Source organism: Myotis myotis, unplaced genomic scaffold, assembly GCF_014108235.1.
Source record: "Myotis myotis isolate mMyoMyo1 unplaced genomic scaffold, mMyoMyo1.p scaffold_m19_p_6, whole genome shotgun sequence".
NCBI classification, from domain to species: Eukaryota; Metazoa; Chordata; class Mammalia; order Chiroptera; family Vespertilionidae; genus Myotis; species Myotis myotis.
This window is the reverse complement of record NW_023416368.1, coordinates 84,314,805-84,328,785: the sequence shown is the minus strand read 5'-3', so window position 1 is coordinate 84,328,785 and position 13,981 is coordinate 84,314,805. Positions and strand designations below refer to the sequence as shown.

At 47.4% G+C, this 13,981-nt stretch overlaps 1 protein-coding gene across 7 annotated transcripts in view; it reads left to right on the top strand.

Moving 5' to 3' along the window:
- The window catches only part of DNMT1 (DNA methyltransferase 1), a 41,518-nt gene extending 37,515 nt beyond the window's left edge, over positions 1-4,003 (top strand). For all 7 annotated transcript variants that reach the window (XM_036313621.1, XM_036313618.1, XM_036313617.1 and 4 more), the window contains 5 exons: positions 809-1,004; positions 1,322-1,485; positions 1,706-1,822; positions 2,896-2,986; positions 3,638-4,003. In XM_036313621.1, the coding sequence (XP_036169514.1) occupies positions 809-1,004; positions 1,322-1,485; positions 1,706-1,822; positions 2,896-2,986; positions 3,638-3,684 (615 nt within the window). In that variant the 3' untranslated portion in view covers positions 3,685-4,003. The remainder of the gene's footprint in view (positions 1-808; positions 1,005-1,321; positions 1,486-1,705; positions 1,823-2,895; positions 2,987-3,637) is intronic.
- The last annotated feature ends 9,978 nt before the right edge of the window (positions 4,004-13,981 follow it).

The following is a 13,981-nucleotide window of genomic DNA, read 5'->3' as shown; positions in this document are numbered from 1 at the left end:
ACCTGGAATCAAACCATATTCATAGGTCAGTGCTCAACCACAGAGCCACACAGGCCAAGCCCAAATCATCACCATCTTTCCCCCAGCCTCACTTCCTCGTGCTTTTCTTCTTGCCCCCATCCCCTATGCCCCTACAGCATATATATATATATATATATATATGTGTGCAAAGTGCCCCCTTGGGAGATTGCTCACTATGATGTGTGCTGACCACCAGAGGGCAGTGTGAAACATGACAGGTGACCAGCGGTGTGGGGTTGGGGGGGGCACTGAGGGAGTGAGAGAAGGAGGAGGGATGGGGAGCTGATGGGTCCTAATTGCCGGCCAGGCCTAGGGACCCTACCTGTGCACGAATTTCGTGCACTGGGCCTCTAGTGTAATCATATAAAGCATCAATCAGAGCTCTTGCTCTTCCTGGAATAGGCCTGGAATATCACTGTCCTCCTCTGACTGACCTCTCTCACCATTCCTGTTCTCTGCATGTTGTCCCAGATACGCCAAACCTGGCCTTTTGTGCCCCCAGCTGCTGGCTCCTAATACAGCAGGGCTCAGCTCAGGCACCCTCCCCCCACTTGCCCTAAGCTATCCCTCACCTGTTCCCCCCACATTATTCTGCATCCTTGCTCTGTCTCCTGGCACATGTGTAATCCCTAAGCTGTTCATTCAGGTAACTGTCTGCCCAAATGGGATGTAAACCCCTTGTGGGTTCCTGGTTGTGGTGGTGGTACCAGTGCCTAGAGCAGTGGTGCCCAGGCCACTGCAGATGCTCCCTGAGCTGGGTGACAGCTGGGCCTTGCCACACTTCTAGGACATGAGCGCATTGGTGGCCGCCCGCATGCGGCATGTCCCTCTGGCTCCGGGCTCAGACTGGCGTGACCTGCCTAACATCGAGGTGCGGCTCTCAGACGGCACCATGACCAGGAAGCTGCGGTACACCTACCACGACCGGAAGAACGGCTGCAGCAGCAAGGGGGCCCTCCGAGGGGTCTGCTCCTGTGCGAGCGGTGAGACGCCCGTGTGCCCGGATGTGGCTTCCCTCCATGTACCCTGAAGCCCAGTCCCCCAGGTCCTGGTTCCCACAGCAGCCAGCCCGGATGAAGGAGCACTGTCAGCGGGGGTCTCCCGGAGGAGATCCTGGTGCTGCTGCTCACTAACCCAGTGGCCCTGGGTGGGGCAAGCCTGGGGTCCGCATTGTGAAAGCTGTGCCCAGGAACAGGGCCTGTTGCTGCTCTGTCCCCGGGGGGACAGAATGCTGTAGGTACTTCCCGGGCCTCCTCTTGTTCTGGAACCTCAGCCTCATTGCAGCCGTCTCTTCCAACAGGCAAAGCCTGCGACTCCACGGCCAGACAGTTCAACACCCTCATCCCCTGGTGCCTGCCCCACACCGGGAACAGGCACAACCATTGGGCCGGCCTCTATGGGCGGCTCGAGTGGGATGGCTTCTTCAGCACAACTGTCACCAACCCTGAGCCCATGGGCAAGCAGGTAGGATGGAGGCCCCGGGTCAGGCCTGGGAAGGGGACAGGCACGGGCTGAGGTGGGAGTGGCCTGTCAGGAGTCAGCACTCCTCACTTCCCGCCTTGGTGCTGAGGAGACGGGCTCACCGGCTGAGGCCGAAAGCTGGACTTCTCCGTGGCGTAGTTCCCCAGCCTGCCCACAATGGCCGGTCATGTGCCCCGGCCCCACCGTTGCCTCTCGCCCCCAGGGCCGTGTGCTTCACCCTGAGCAGCACCGTGTGGTGAGCGTGCGGGAGTGTGCTCGCTCCCAGGGCTTCCCGGACACCTACAGGCTGTTTGGCAATATCCTGGACAAGCACCGGCAGGTCAGTGGCGTGGCCTTGAGCAGGGCAGACAGGAAGGAGGCCCTCTTACCCCCCACCCCCCCCGCCCCCTGCACAGGGTAGAAAGCGGTTCAGCAGAGGGCACAGCTCACACAGGGGTGCTGTTTGGCCTCAGTAGGCCCAGCGGGGGCACGACCAGGACAGAGGGTCCCTGTCTCTGGGCCCAGTGCTCACGGGCACGACCAGGACAGAGGGTCCCTGTCTCTGGGCCCAGTGCTCACGGGCTAAGCATGTTGGTTGCTGCTCTGAGGCAGATTTACCCAAAAAGGCAAGTTTCACTATAGTGAACTTCAGAGACGGCGCAGACTAAATGTCTGGTGGCGAAGTCACTGTTGCTAAGGGTTAAGATGGACCAACAGTTCCTCACTGATTCTTAGGGTTTTGTTAGGTTGGCTTTTTTTTTTTAATCCTTACCCCAGGATATATTTTTTCCCATCCATTGATTTTTAGAGAATGGAAGGGAGAGGGGAGACACACACACCAATGTGAGAGACACATTACATTAATTGGTTGCCTCTGGCACGTACTCTGACGGGCCAGGGAATTAAACCTGCAACCCAGGTACGTTCCGTTCCCCTGACTGGGAATTGAACCCGTGACCCTTCGGTGCACGGTCCAATGCTCCAACCACGAAGCAACACTGGCCAGGTCAGGTTGGCTTCTTAATTGAACGTATTTCCGTCCAAGTAATGCACACACATAGCTTAACGAGCTAAGAGTGCCTGGGGGTCATAGTGGAAAACCCATTTCACTCCTTAACCCCCAGTCCTGTTCTCTGAAAGCAGCTACTCAGCTAAAGTGAAGCAAGGTGGCTTCCACATCTGGATCTCTGCCCTTTAATGGCCCCCTTCTCTGTGGGTGGTTCTAGACAGGTTGGTGTTGGGGGTGGGAGGATGAGCTGATGGGCAGGGCCGAGGGGTTATCGTGGTGGAAGGGCTTTGGGGACCCTGTGAGCAGGAGGCCAGGGGCCCAGCGTCCTCATCACAGTGCTGAGTGGAGGCTGGCGCTGACCCTAGCTGTGCCAAACTCGGCATTGCCCTCCTTCCCTCCTGCAGGTGGGTAACGCCGTGCCGCCACCCCTGGCCAAAGCCATTGGCTTGGAGATCAAGCGCTGTATGTTGGCCAAGGCTCAAGAGAGTGCCTCAGGTATGGTGAGGTGGGTGGGCTGAGGCAGGCAGGGTATAACTCTAGGCCCGTGATGGCGAACCGTTTGAGCTCGGCGTGTCAGCATTTTGAAAAACCCTAACTTTGGTGCCGTGTCACATAATAGAAATTTTTTGATACTCGCAACCATAGTAAAACAAAGACTTATATTTTTGATATTTATTTTATATATTGAAATGCCATTTAACAAAGAAAAATCAACCAAAAAAATGAGTTCGCGTGTCACCTCTGACACGGTGTCGTAGGCTCGCCGTCACTGCTGGGCTCTGGAGCTCAGGCGAGTCGCACACTCCCGAGTGGCCTCATTTCTCTCTGGGCTGCCGTGAGATGGAACGAGTCACACGTCAGGTGCTCAGAACAGACCCGGCACAGTGAGCTGTGGGTCCCGGGGCACTTTCCCCTGTCCTGCCGGGTGGGCCGCCCCAGCCTCTAACGCAGGCAGTCTGGAAACCCTAGGGGGCACCTTTGAGCGCGCTCAGCATGTTCACGCAGAGCTCCCACAGTTCTTTTACAGTCGGCCCCTAACACCGACGCCTGCGCACTCCGGTAGCTCCTGACGTAGTGTCTGTGATCTCGCCTGTTGAGTCTGATGTATAGATTCCCTGTGGTGACTTCCCTTTTCTTTCTCCTTAGTTAAAATCGAGGAGAAAACTGCCGAGGAGAAAACTGCCGAGGATTAGCTTCCCCTCCCGCGCCCGTGTTTCTGGCACCAGGGATCCCCAATGTGCACTGATGTTGTTTTTAACATGTTGAAATCTGTCAGTTCAAATGTGTTGTACACGGTGTTTGTGGCCTTGGCTGACATGAAGCTGTTCTGTAAGGTTTGCTTACCAACTAATGACTTAGTGATCGAATTGTGCAGTACTTTGTGCATTCTGAATTTTAAAAGTTTTTTATTATGCATTATATCAAATTTACCACTGTATGAGTGGAAATTAAGACTTTATGTAGTTTTTATATGTTGTAATATTTCTTCAAATAAATCGCTCCTATAAATCATCTGGGGTGGTGACTCATGTACAGGGAGCTTCTGGCCGTCTCTCAGCTGAGGCTGAATGAGAAGGGGTTCCTTAGTGCTGAAGGGGGCCCCACAGAGGCGTTTGTATGACGTTACATCACTTCATGTGTCCCGTGCGTGTGTGTGAGGGGTGGGGGTTAACTTGTGGGACTTAGTTCTGGCCAGTGAGCTGCAGTGGAACTCGCTGGTGCAGCTCCCAGGGAGGCCTTTTAAAAGAATAGTCTTGGTTGGCCTAACCCATGGCCTTGCAGGCCTTTGGAGTGGCCCTGACCCCTGGCAGCCCCTGGCAGGGCAGCTGCCTTCTTGTGACCATGGGAACAGAAGCCCCTGGCATGGGTGGTGGAGCAAGGAGAGAGGAGCCCTGGCTGCCACCCCCAGTGGTTAGAGTGTTGGCCCACACACGGAAGGATCATGGGTTTGATTCCCAGTCAAGAACACGTACCTGGGTTGCAGGTTTGATCCCCTGCCCCAGTTGGGGTATGTGTGTGGGAGTCAACCAACCAATGCGTGTCTCTCTCACCTCAATGTTTCTCCCCCTCCCTCCCAATTGCTGTAAAAAAACAATGGAAAAAATATCCTCAGGTGAGGATTAACAAAAAATTAGTTGGAGCCCTGGCCTGCCACCCCAGACAAACCCCTTATTTGCTTAAGAACCTGGAGCTTGGCCCTGACTCGTTTGGCTCAGTGGCCTGCAGACTGAAGGGTCCCAGGTTCGATTCCAGTCAAGGGCATGTACCTTGGTCGCAGGCACATCCCAGTAGGGAGTGTGCAGGAGGCAGCTGATCGATGTTTCTAACTATCCCTCTCCCTTCCTTTCTGTAAAAAATCAATAAAATATATTTTTGAAAAAGAAGAACCTGGAGGTGGGCTTTCTGGGCCTCCAGCCTAACTCAGTCCTGAATTCTAAGGTGAACAAAATTTCTCCTTGGTTTGTCTTTGGGGAAGGACTTGCTATAAGACGCTAGCAAAGCAGAAGCAGACGAAGAAGCGTCCATCACCAGCCCCGTGACCTGAGTGCCACCAGGAGGAGGGTAAGGGGCACCTGCTGTTCGACCTGCATGTGCACTTACACCTGGTGTCCTCGGAGGCCCTTCGCCTGTAACACCCACTGGGAGCCCAGGTCTTCTAGACTAAAGGGCTAAATGTAATGCAAGTGCTAAACTCACCAAGTTCCTTCCAGTAAGTAGTTAGGTGTTGGCCTCTGCTGCAAACAGCACTGCACCGACATATTCTCTTCCGTCATCTCCTCAGGGAACTGTCTCAAGAGGTTCTGAGATTATCCAGTATAAAAGGGTTCCTATTTCCGTTACAGAGCATGTGGCTGCCCCTCCCACAATACCAACTTCCTTCAGCCTGCCCTGCCCTTGACCCCTTAGTCCTTGTCAGGGGAGGAGAGAAGGTCTCCTTAGCGTTTTTTAAGGAGTGATTCCACACTCCATGTGTCTGGTGGCCACAGGACCCGTTCCTCCTCTGAGGTGACACGGACTTTGTCTTCTCTGGGAGCTGTTCTGGCATTGGATTTTTTACCTCTGCTTGTGTTGCTTTCATCTTGAGTCATATCTTTGCCATATTGACTCTATTTAGGGATTAGATTTATATTTCTCTGCTTGTTTAGAAAGGCCTTCCCTGCCTCGGGGGTGGGGGGGGGCCGGGGGCAATGGGGGGGGATAAAGGCACATATGTAATACCTTAATAAAGAAAAAAAAAATAAGAACCAAGATGGCGGCATAGGTTAACGCCGGAGTTTGCTGCTTTGAACAACTACTTCAAAAGTGAAACCAAAAAACGGAAGGGACATCACCCAGAACCACAGGAACGCTGGCTGAGTGGAAGTCCTACAACTAGGAGGAAAGAGAAACGCATACGGACACTCAGAGGAGGCACAGTGCTGAAGTCAAATTCTGAGGTGCGGAGTGCGCGAGCGGGCTGGCGGCGGAGGGCGCGGTTGGCGTTTTCAATCGGGAGGGAGTCGCAGACTCTGAGCTCCAGATCCTGGCGAGTCTTTGGGGACCCAGACTCAAACGGGAGAAGCGGGGCTGTCTGGCTTCGGTCAGAGCGAGTGCAGCTTTCTCTCTGAGCTTTGCAGCGGGTGCTGGGACTCAGAGAGGCAGAGCCCCTGGGGACAGGACTGAGAGTCGCCATAACTGCTCTCTCCGGCCCACCCTGTTGATCCTGTGCGACCCGCCCCGCCCAAGCCCTGCACACAGGCATTTGCCAGATAGCCTCAGGCAAAGGCTAGATTAGCACCTCCCTAGAGGACAGAAGTTCTCTCACTGCTGACACAGCTGATTCTCATAGCCACTTGGCCTGGAGGTCAAACCCTCCCTGGAATTAGCTACAACAATCAAGATTTAACTATAAGACTTCGAACAAAGACCACTAGGGGGTGCACCAAGGAAGCATAACAAAATTCGGAGACAAAGAAACAGGACAAAATTGTCAATGGAAGATATAGAGTTCAGAACCACACTTTTAAGGTCTCTCAAGAACTGTTTAGAAGCCGCCGATAAACTTAATGAGATCTACAAGAAAACTAATGAGACCCTCGATCTTATATTGGGGAACCAACTAGAAATTAAGCATACACGGACTGAAATAACGAATATTATACAGACTCCCGACAGCAGACCAGAGGAGCGCAAGAATCAAGTCAATGATTTGAAATGCGAGGAAGCAAAAAACACCCAACCAGAAAAGCAAAATGAAAAAAGAATCCAAAAATGCGAGGATAGTGTAAGGAGCCTCTGGGACAGCTTCAAGCGTACCAACATCAGAATTATAGGGGTGCCAGAAGATGAGAGAGAGCAAGATATTGAAAACCTATTTGAAGAAATAATGACAGAAAACTTCCCCTACCTGGTGAAAGAAATGGACTTACAGGTCCAAGAAGCGCGGAGAACCCCAAACAAAAGGAATCCAAAGAGGACCACACCAAGACACATCATAATTAAAATGCCAAGAGCAAAAGATAAAGAGAGAATCTTAAAAACAGCAAGAGAAAGAAACTCAGTTACCTACAAGGGAATACCCATACAACTGTCAGCTGATTTCTCAACAGAAACTTTGCAGGCCAGAAGGGAGTGGCAAGAAATATTCAAAGTGATGAATACCAAGAACCTACAACCAAGATTACTTTATCCAGCAAAGCTATCATTCAGAATTGAAGGTCAGATAAAGAGCTTCACAGATAAGGAAAAGCTAAAGGAGTTCATCACCACCAAACCAGGATTATATGAAATGCTGAAAGGTATCCTTTAAGAAGAGGAAGAGGAAGAGGAAGAAAAAGGTAAAGATACAAATTATGAACAACAAATATGCATCTATCAACAAGTGAATCTAAGAATCAAGTGAATAAATAATCTGATGAGCAGAATGAACTGTTGATTATAATAGAATCAGGGACATAGAAAGGGAATGGACTGACTATTCCTGGGGGGGAAAGGGGTGTGGGAGATGCGGGAAGAGACTGGACAAAAATCGTGCACCTATGGATGAGGACAGTGGGTGGGGAGTGAGGGCAGAGGGTGGGGCGGGAACTGGGAGGAGGGGAGTTATGGGGGGGGGGGGGAAGAGGAACAAATGTAATAATCTGAACAATAAAGATTTAATTAAAAAAAAAATAATAAAATAAAAAGCAATGGAAAAAATATCCTCGGGTCAGGATTAGCAACAACAACAACAAAAGTATTTCATACAGAAAAAGACAAAAAGAGGAAGTAAAGATGAGGCCAAATGGAAACACCCAGAAGCACCATGTTTAGTGGCTAATCTTTTTTTTTTTTTTTTTTTTTTTTTTTTTTTTACTTTATTGTATTTTTTTTTAAATTAAAACTTTATTGTTCAGATTATTACATTTGTTCCTCTTTTTTCCCCCCCATAACTCCCCTCCTCCCAGTTCCCGCCCCACCCTCCGCCCTCACTCCCCACCCATTGTCCTCATCCATAGGTGCACGATTTTTGTCCAGTCTCTTCCCGCACCCCCACACCCCTTTCCCCCCCAAGAATAGTGAGTCCATTCCCTTTCTATGTCCCTGATTCTATTATAATCACCAGTTCATTCTGTTCATCAGATTATTTATTCACTTGATTCTTAGATTCACTTGTTGATAGATGCATATTTGTTGTTCATAATTTGTATCTTTACCTTTTTCTCCCTCTTCCTCTTCTTAAAGGATACCTTTCAGCATTTCATATAATCCTGGTTTGGTGGTGATGAACTCCTTTAGCTTTTCCTTATCTGTGAAGCTCTTTATCTGACCTTCAATTCTGAATGATAGCTTTGCTGGATAAAGTAATCTTGGTTGTAGGTTCTTGGTAATCATCACTTTGAATATTTCTTGCCACTCCCTTCTGGCCTGCAAAGTTTCTGTTGAGAAATCAGCTGACAGTCGTATGGGTATTCCCTTGTAGGTAACTGAGTTTCTTTCTCTTGCTGTTTTTAAGATTCTCTCTTTATCTTTTGCTCTTGGCATTTTAATTATGATGTGTCTTGGTGTGGTCCTCTTTGGATTCCTTTTGTTTGGGGTTCTCCGAGCTTCTTGGACCTGTAAGTCCATTTCTTTCACCAGGTGGGGGAAGTTTTCTGTCATTATTTCTTCAAATAGGTTTTCAATATCTTGCTCTCTCTCATCTTCTGGCACCCCTATAATTCTGATGTTGGTACGCTTGAAGCTGTCCCAGAGGCTCCTTACACTATCCTCGCATTTTTGGATTCTTTTTTCATTTTGCTTTTCCGGTTGGGTGTTTTTTACTTCCTCGCATTTCAAATCATTGACTTGATTCTTGCGCTCCTCTGGTCTGCTGTCGGGAGTCTGTATAATATTCGTTATTTCAGTCCGTGTATGCTTAATTTCTAGTTGGTTCCCCAATATAAGATCGAGGGTCTCATTAGTTTTCTTGTAGATCTCATAAAGTTTATCGGCAGCTTCTAAACAGTTCTTGAGAGACCTTAAAAGTGTGGTTCTGAACTCTATATCTTCCACTGACAATTTTGTCCTGTTTCTTTGTCTCCGCATTTTGTTATGCTTCCTTGGTGCCCCCCCTAGTGGTCTTTGTGCGCAGTCCTATAAACCTTGATTGTTGTAGCTAATACCAGGGAGGGTTTGACCTCCAGGCCAAGTGGCTATGAGAATCAGCTATGTCTGCGGTGAGAAAACTTCTGTTCTCTAGGGAGGTGCTAATCTGGCTTTTGCCTGAGGCTATCTGGCAAAAGCCTCTGTGCAGGGCTTGGGCGGGGCGGGTCCCACAGGATCAACAGGGTGGGCCGGAGAAAGCAGTTATGGCGGCTCTCAGTCCTGTCCCCAGGGGCTCTGCCTCTCTGAGTCCCAGCACCCCCTGCAAAGCTCGGAGAGAAAGCTGCACTCGCTCTGACCGAAGCCAGACAGTCCCGCTTCTCCCGTTTGAGTCTGGGTCCCTAAAGACTCGCCCGGATCTGGAGCTCAGAGTCTGCGACTCCCTCCCGATTGAAAACGCCAACCGCGCCCTCCGCCGCCAGCCCGCTTCGCGCACTCCGCACCTCAGAATTTGACTTAAGCACTGCGCCTCCTCTGAGTGTCCGTATGCGTCTCTCTTTCCTCCTAGTTGTAGGACTTCCACTCAGCCAGCGTTCCTGTGGTTCGGGGTGATGTCCGTTCTGTCTTTTAGTTTCACTTTTGAAGTAGTTGTTCAAGGCAGCAAACTCCGGCGTTAACCTATGCCGCCATCTTGGTTCTCTTAGTGGCTAATCTTATCTGGGCATCACAGTTTCTCTCCAGGGTTGGTACGTGTATGGAAGCAACATCTAGCTAAGTTTTTATTCATGATGGTTGCATAGTCTTTGTTTTCCAGCCTTTTTAAAAATATATATGTTTATTTCTTTAATATATTGATTTTTTTACAGAGAGGAGGGGAGAGGGATAGAGAGTTAGAAACATTGATGAGAGAGAAACATCGATCAGCTGCCTCCAGCATGCTCCCCACTGGGGATGTGCCTGCAACCAAGGCGCATGTCCCTGACCAGAATCGAACCTGGGACCCTTCAGTCTGCAGGCGGATGCTCTATCCACTGAGCCAAACTGGTTCAGGCAAAATATATATCTTTATTGATTTCAGAGAGGAAGAGAAAGGGAGAGAGATATAGAAACATCAATGAAGAGAGAGAATCATTGATCAGCTGCCTCCTGCTCCATGGTTGAGCATCAACCTAGGAACCAAGAGGTCACCAGTTCAATTCCAGATCGGCACATGCCCAGATTACAGGGGTTTTTTTTGTTGTTTTTTTTAAAATATATTTTATTGATTCTTTACAGAGAGGAAGGGAGAAGGATAGAGAGTTAGAAACATCGATGAGAGAGAAACATCAATCAGCTGCCTCCTGCACACTCCCCGCTGGGTATGTGCCTGCAACCAAGGTACATGCCCTTGACCAGAATCGAACCTGGGACCCCTGAGTCCGCAGGCCGACGCTCTATCCACTGAGCCAAACTGGTTAGGGCTACAGGTTCTTTTGATGTTTCTATCTCTCTAGCCCTCCCCTTCCTCTCTCTCCTCTAAAATTAATAAAAAATAAAAAATACATGCACATGTTACATCTCACATGTATTACATAAGTACACACTACATATTAATATCTAATGTATATAAAGTAAATGATTTCATATTTATGTATCTATTCACATTTAAATCAAAATAATACATACACATGGTAAAAACTTTAAATGTAACAGAAAAGGCTAAAAAAGAAGCTTTTCTCCCCTGATGCCTTCCTCTCAAAGCATCCCTCAGGAACAATTTGATATTCCTTTTCTGATATGCATACATCTACATATCTATACGCTATTAAAAATTTACACAAATTGGTTCCCATAATATATGTCATTTTACATCTTGCTTCCTCCTCTTACCTTGGCTTGTGTTTTAACATGAGCACAAATGGATTTACTTCCTTAAAGGCCTCCTAACATCTCATCGATTATGGCAGAGTATATTTCAATCTGTTTAAGCAGCCCCTATGAATGGAGACCTGGGCGTTTCTGGGTTTTGCTATCATGAACAATACTGCGTGGATATCGTATTCTCACATCTTTGCAAACATTTACAAGTTTTCATCACAGGTTGAATTACTACCTGGCTCAAAGGAAAAGACATCTGTGCAGTTCAAGTTATAGTAGATGTCAAATTTCAATCCAAAAATGTTTGCCTAATTTCATGCCCTGACAAAGTGTGTGAATGCTTCTCTACATCTTTGCTACTATTGGGTAACATCACATTTTAAAAGTTTTGCCCATTGGTATGTTGTTTGCATTTTGCATTTCTTGGAGTAAGTTTGAACAAGTGCACACATGTGCATTGCTTCTTTGTACAAACTTTATATTTTCATCCTTATTTCCAGACCACCCTCGTTCTTTCACTAATCTCCCCAGTCTCCTTCAGGCCTCTTGCTAATTCATCCTTTCCACTCTCTCCTCTTCAAGCTTCCAGAATAATCTTTCTCACAAGAACATCTGGTCACACTGGGTTACCACTCAAAATATGTCAGTGACTTCACCCACACCCACAGCCTATAGGGTAAAGAGCCTACATTCTTTAGTGTGGTTTAAAAATCCTTTATAGTATGGTTCCCACCCCGCCCCAAATGCCCATTAACTGAGCAAGTACCCTGTGGGTGCTGGGGACCCAGAGGTGAGCAAAGCAGGCAAATGTTTGCTTTCTGCGGCAGACGTTCTAGAGCAGTGTTTCTCAAACTTTTTTTCATCATTGTCCTTCTAAAGGGAAAAATGGAATTATCTCGAAATTTAAATCAATTTCAATCCAATTACATTCAATTTCTCTCTAATTATGGAATTTAAATACTTATTTGGATGGGTTCGCTTTATTTAAATTTTGGGGGGGGTTGGTTGGCTTTAGACGGCCACAAGCCATTGTAGTATATGAGGGTTTTTTTGCCCCCCAAGAATTAATTTTGGCCCCCGTGGGAGCCATGTCAACCACATTGAGAATGTATGTCCTGCCCGGCCAGCATGGCTCCGTGGTTGAGTATCAACCTATGAACAAGGAATCCAGGGTCCAATTCCTGTTTAGGGCACATGCCTGCGTTACAGGCTTTATCCCCAGTGTGGGGCATGCAGGAGGCAGCCAACCAATGATTCTCTCTCATCATTGGTGTTTCTATCTCCCACTCCCTCTCCCTTCCTCTCTCAAATAAATAAAAATATATATTTTTTAAAAAGAATGCATGCCCTAAAGGGAGAGCTGAACAATAAACAAATAAATGGAAAAGATGATATCAGAGAGCCAAGAATGTTGCAAAGGAAAGAAGGGAGAGTGGTTGAGGGGGCCACTTGACACCTGGCTCATCTGAACCAGAGAAGTTCTCTCCGGACAAGGAAGACTAGCTTTAGTTTTTTTCAGCTGCAAAATGGAAGTGATTCATTAAGCACAGTACGTGCTAAATGAATGAGCTTCATTGGTAGTATTATTTATTTTATTATTTTTATTGAGGTATAATTGACAGTTAAAAATTTAAAATAATTTTTTATTTTTAAATTGCAGTTGACACACAACATTACATTAGTTTCATGTGTATAACATAGTGATTAGACGTTTATATAACTCACAACGTGATCCCCCTGATAAATGTAGTACCCATCTGACCCAGGCGTAGTCATTACAATATTATTGACTACATTCCCTGTTCTTTACATCTCTGTGACTGTTTTTATAACTGGCAATTTGCACAACTTAATCCCTTGGCCCTTTTCACACATCCCCACAATCCCCTCCCATCTGGAAGGCAGCTATGCTCATCACTATACCACCAACGCCTTCCCCCTCCCATCTGATAACCAATAGTCTGTTCTCTGTATCTGTGAGTTTGTTTCTGTTTTGTTCGTTCATTTGTTTTGTTTTCCAGGCTCCACACATAAGTGAAATCATGTGGTATTTGTCTTTCTCTGTCTGACTTATTTCACTTAGCACAATACCCTCTAGGTTCATTTATGGTGTTGCAAATAGCAAGATTTAACTCTTTTTTATGGTGGAGTAATATTCTATTGTATATATGTGCCACCTCTTCTCTATCCATTCTTCTATTGATGGACGTTTAGGTTGCTTTGGTATCTGGCCATTGTAAATAATGCTGCAGTGGACATGGGGGTGCATGTCTTTTTTAAAAAAATCTTTATTGTTGAAAGTATTAATATGTCCCTTTTTTTCCCCATTGACCTCTTCTAGCCCGCCCCCAGCCCCCACCTAGGCCTTCACCACCCTATTGTCTATGTCCATGGCTTATGAATACAAGTTCTTTGGTTGATCTCTTCGCACCCAAGCATGTCTTTTTGAATTAGTGTTTTGGGTTTCTTCGGATAAATTCTCAGAAGTGGACTTGTTGGGTCTCTCTTTTCTCTTGTTATAGCCTTTGTTTTAAAGTCTAGCCCTAACCGGTTTGGCTCAATGGATAGAGCGTCAGCCTGCGGACTCAAGGGTCCCAGGTTCGATTCCGGTCAAGGGCATGTACCTTGGTTGCAGGCACATCCCCAGTAGGGGTTGTGCATGAAGCAGCTGATCGATGTTTCTCTCTCATCGATGTTTCTAACTCTCTGTCCCTCTCCCTTCCTCTCTGTAAAAAATCAATAAAATATATATTAAAAAAAAAAAAAGTCTAGTTTGGCCCTGGCCAGTGTTGCTAAGTGGTTAGAGCATTTGCCCACACTGAAGGGTCATGGGTTCAATTCCCCGGTTGGGGTGAGTGTGGGAGGCAACCAATCTCTCTCTCTCTCTCTCTCTCTCTCTCTCTCTCTCTCTCTCTCTCTCTCCTCTCTTTTCCCTCCTTCTCTCCCTTCCTCCCACTCACTCTAAAAAAAAATCAGTGGAAAATTCACCACCCTCGAGTGAGATTACGAAAAGAAAACCTGTGTTGTGTGGTATAAGTCTTGCTACCCCAGGTTTTCTTTTGTTTCCATTTGCTTTAAATATCTTTTTCC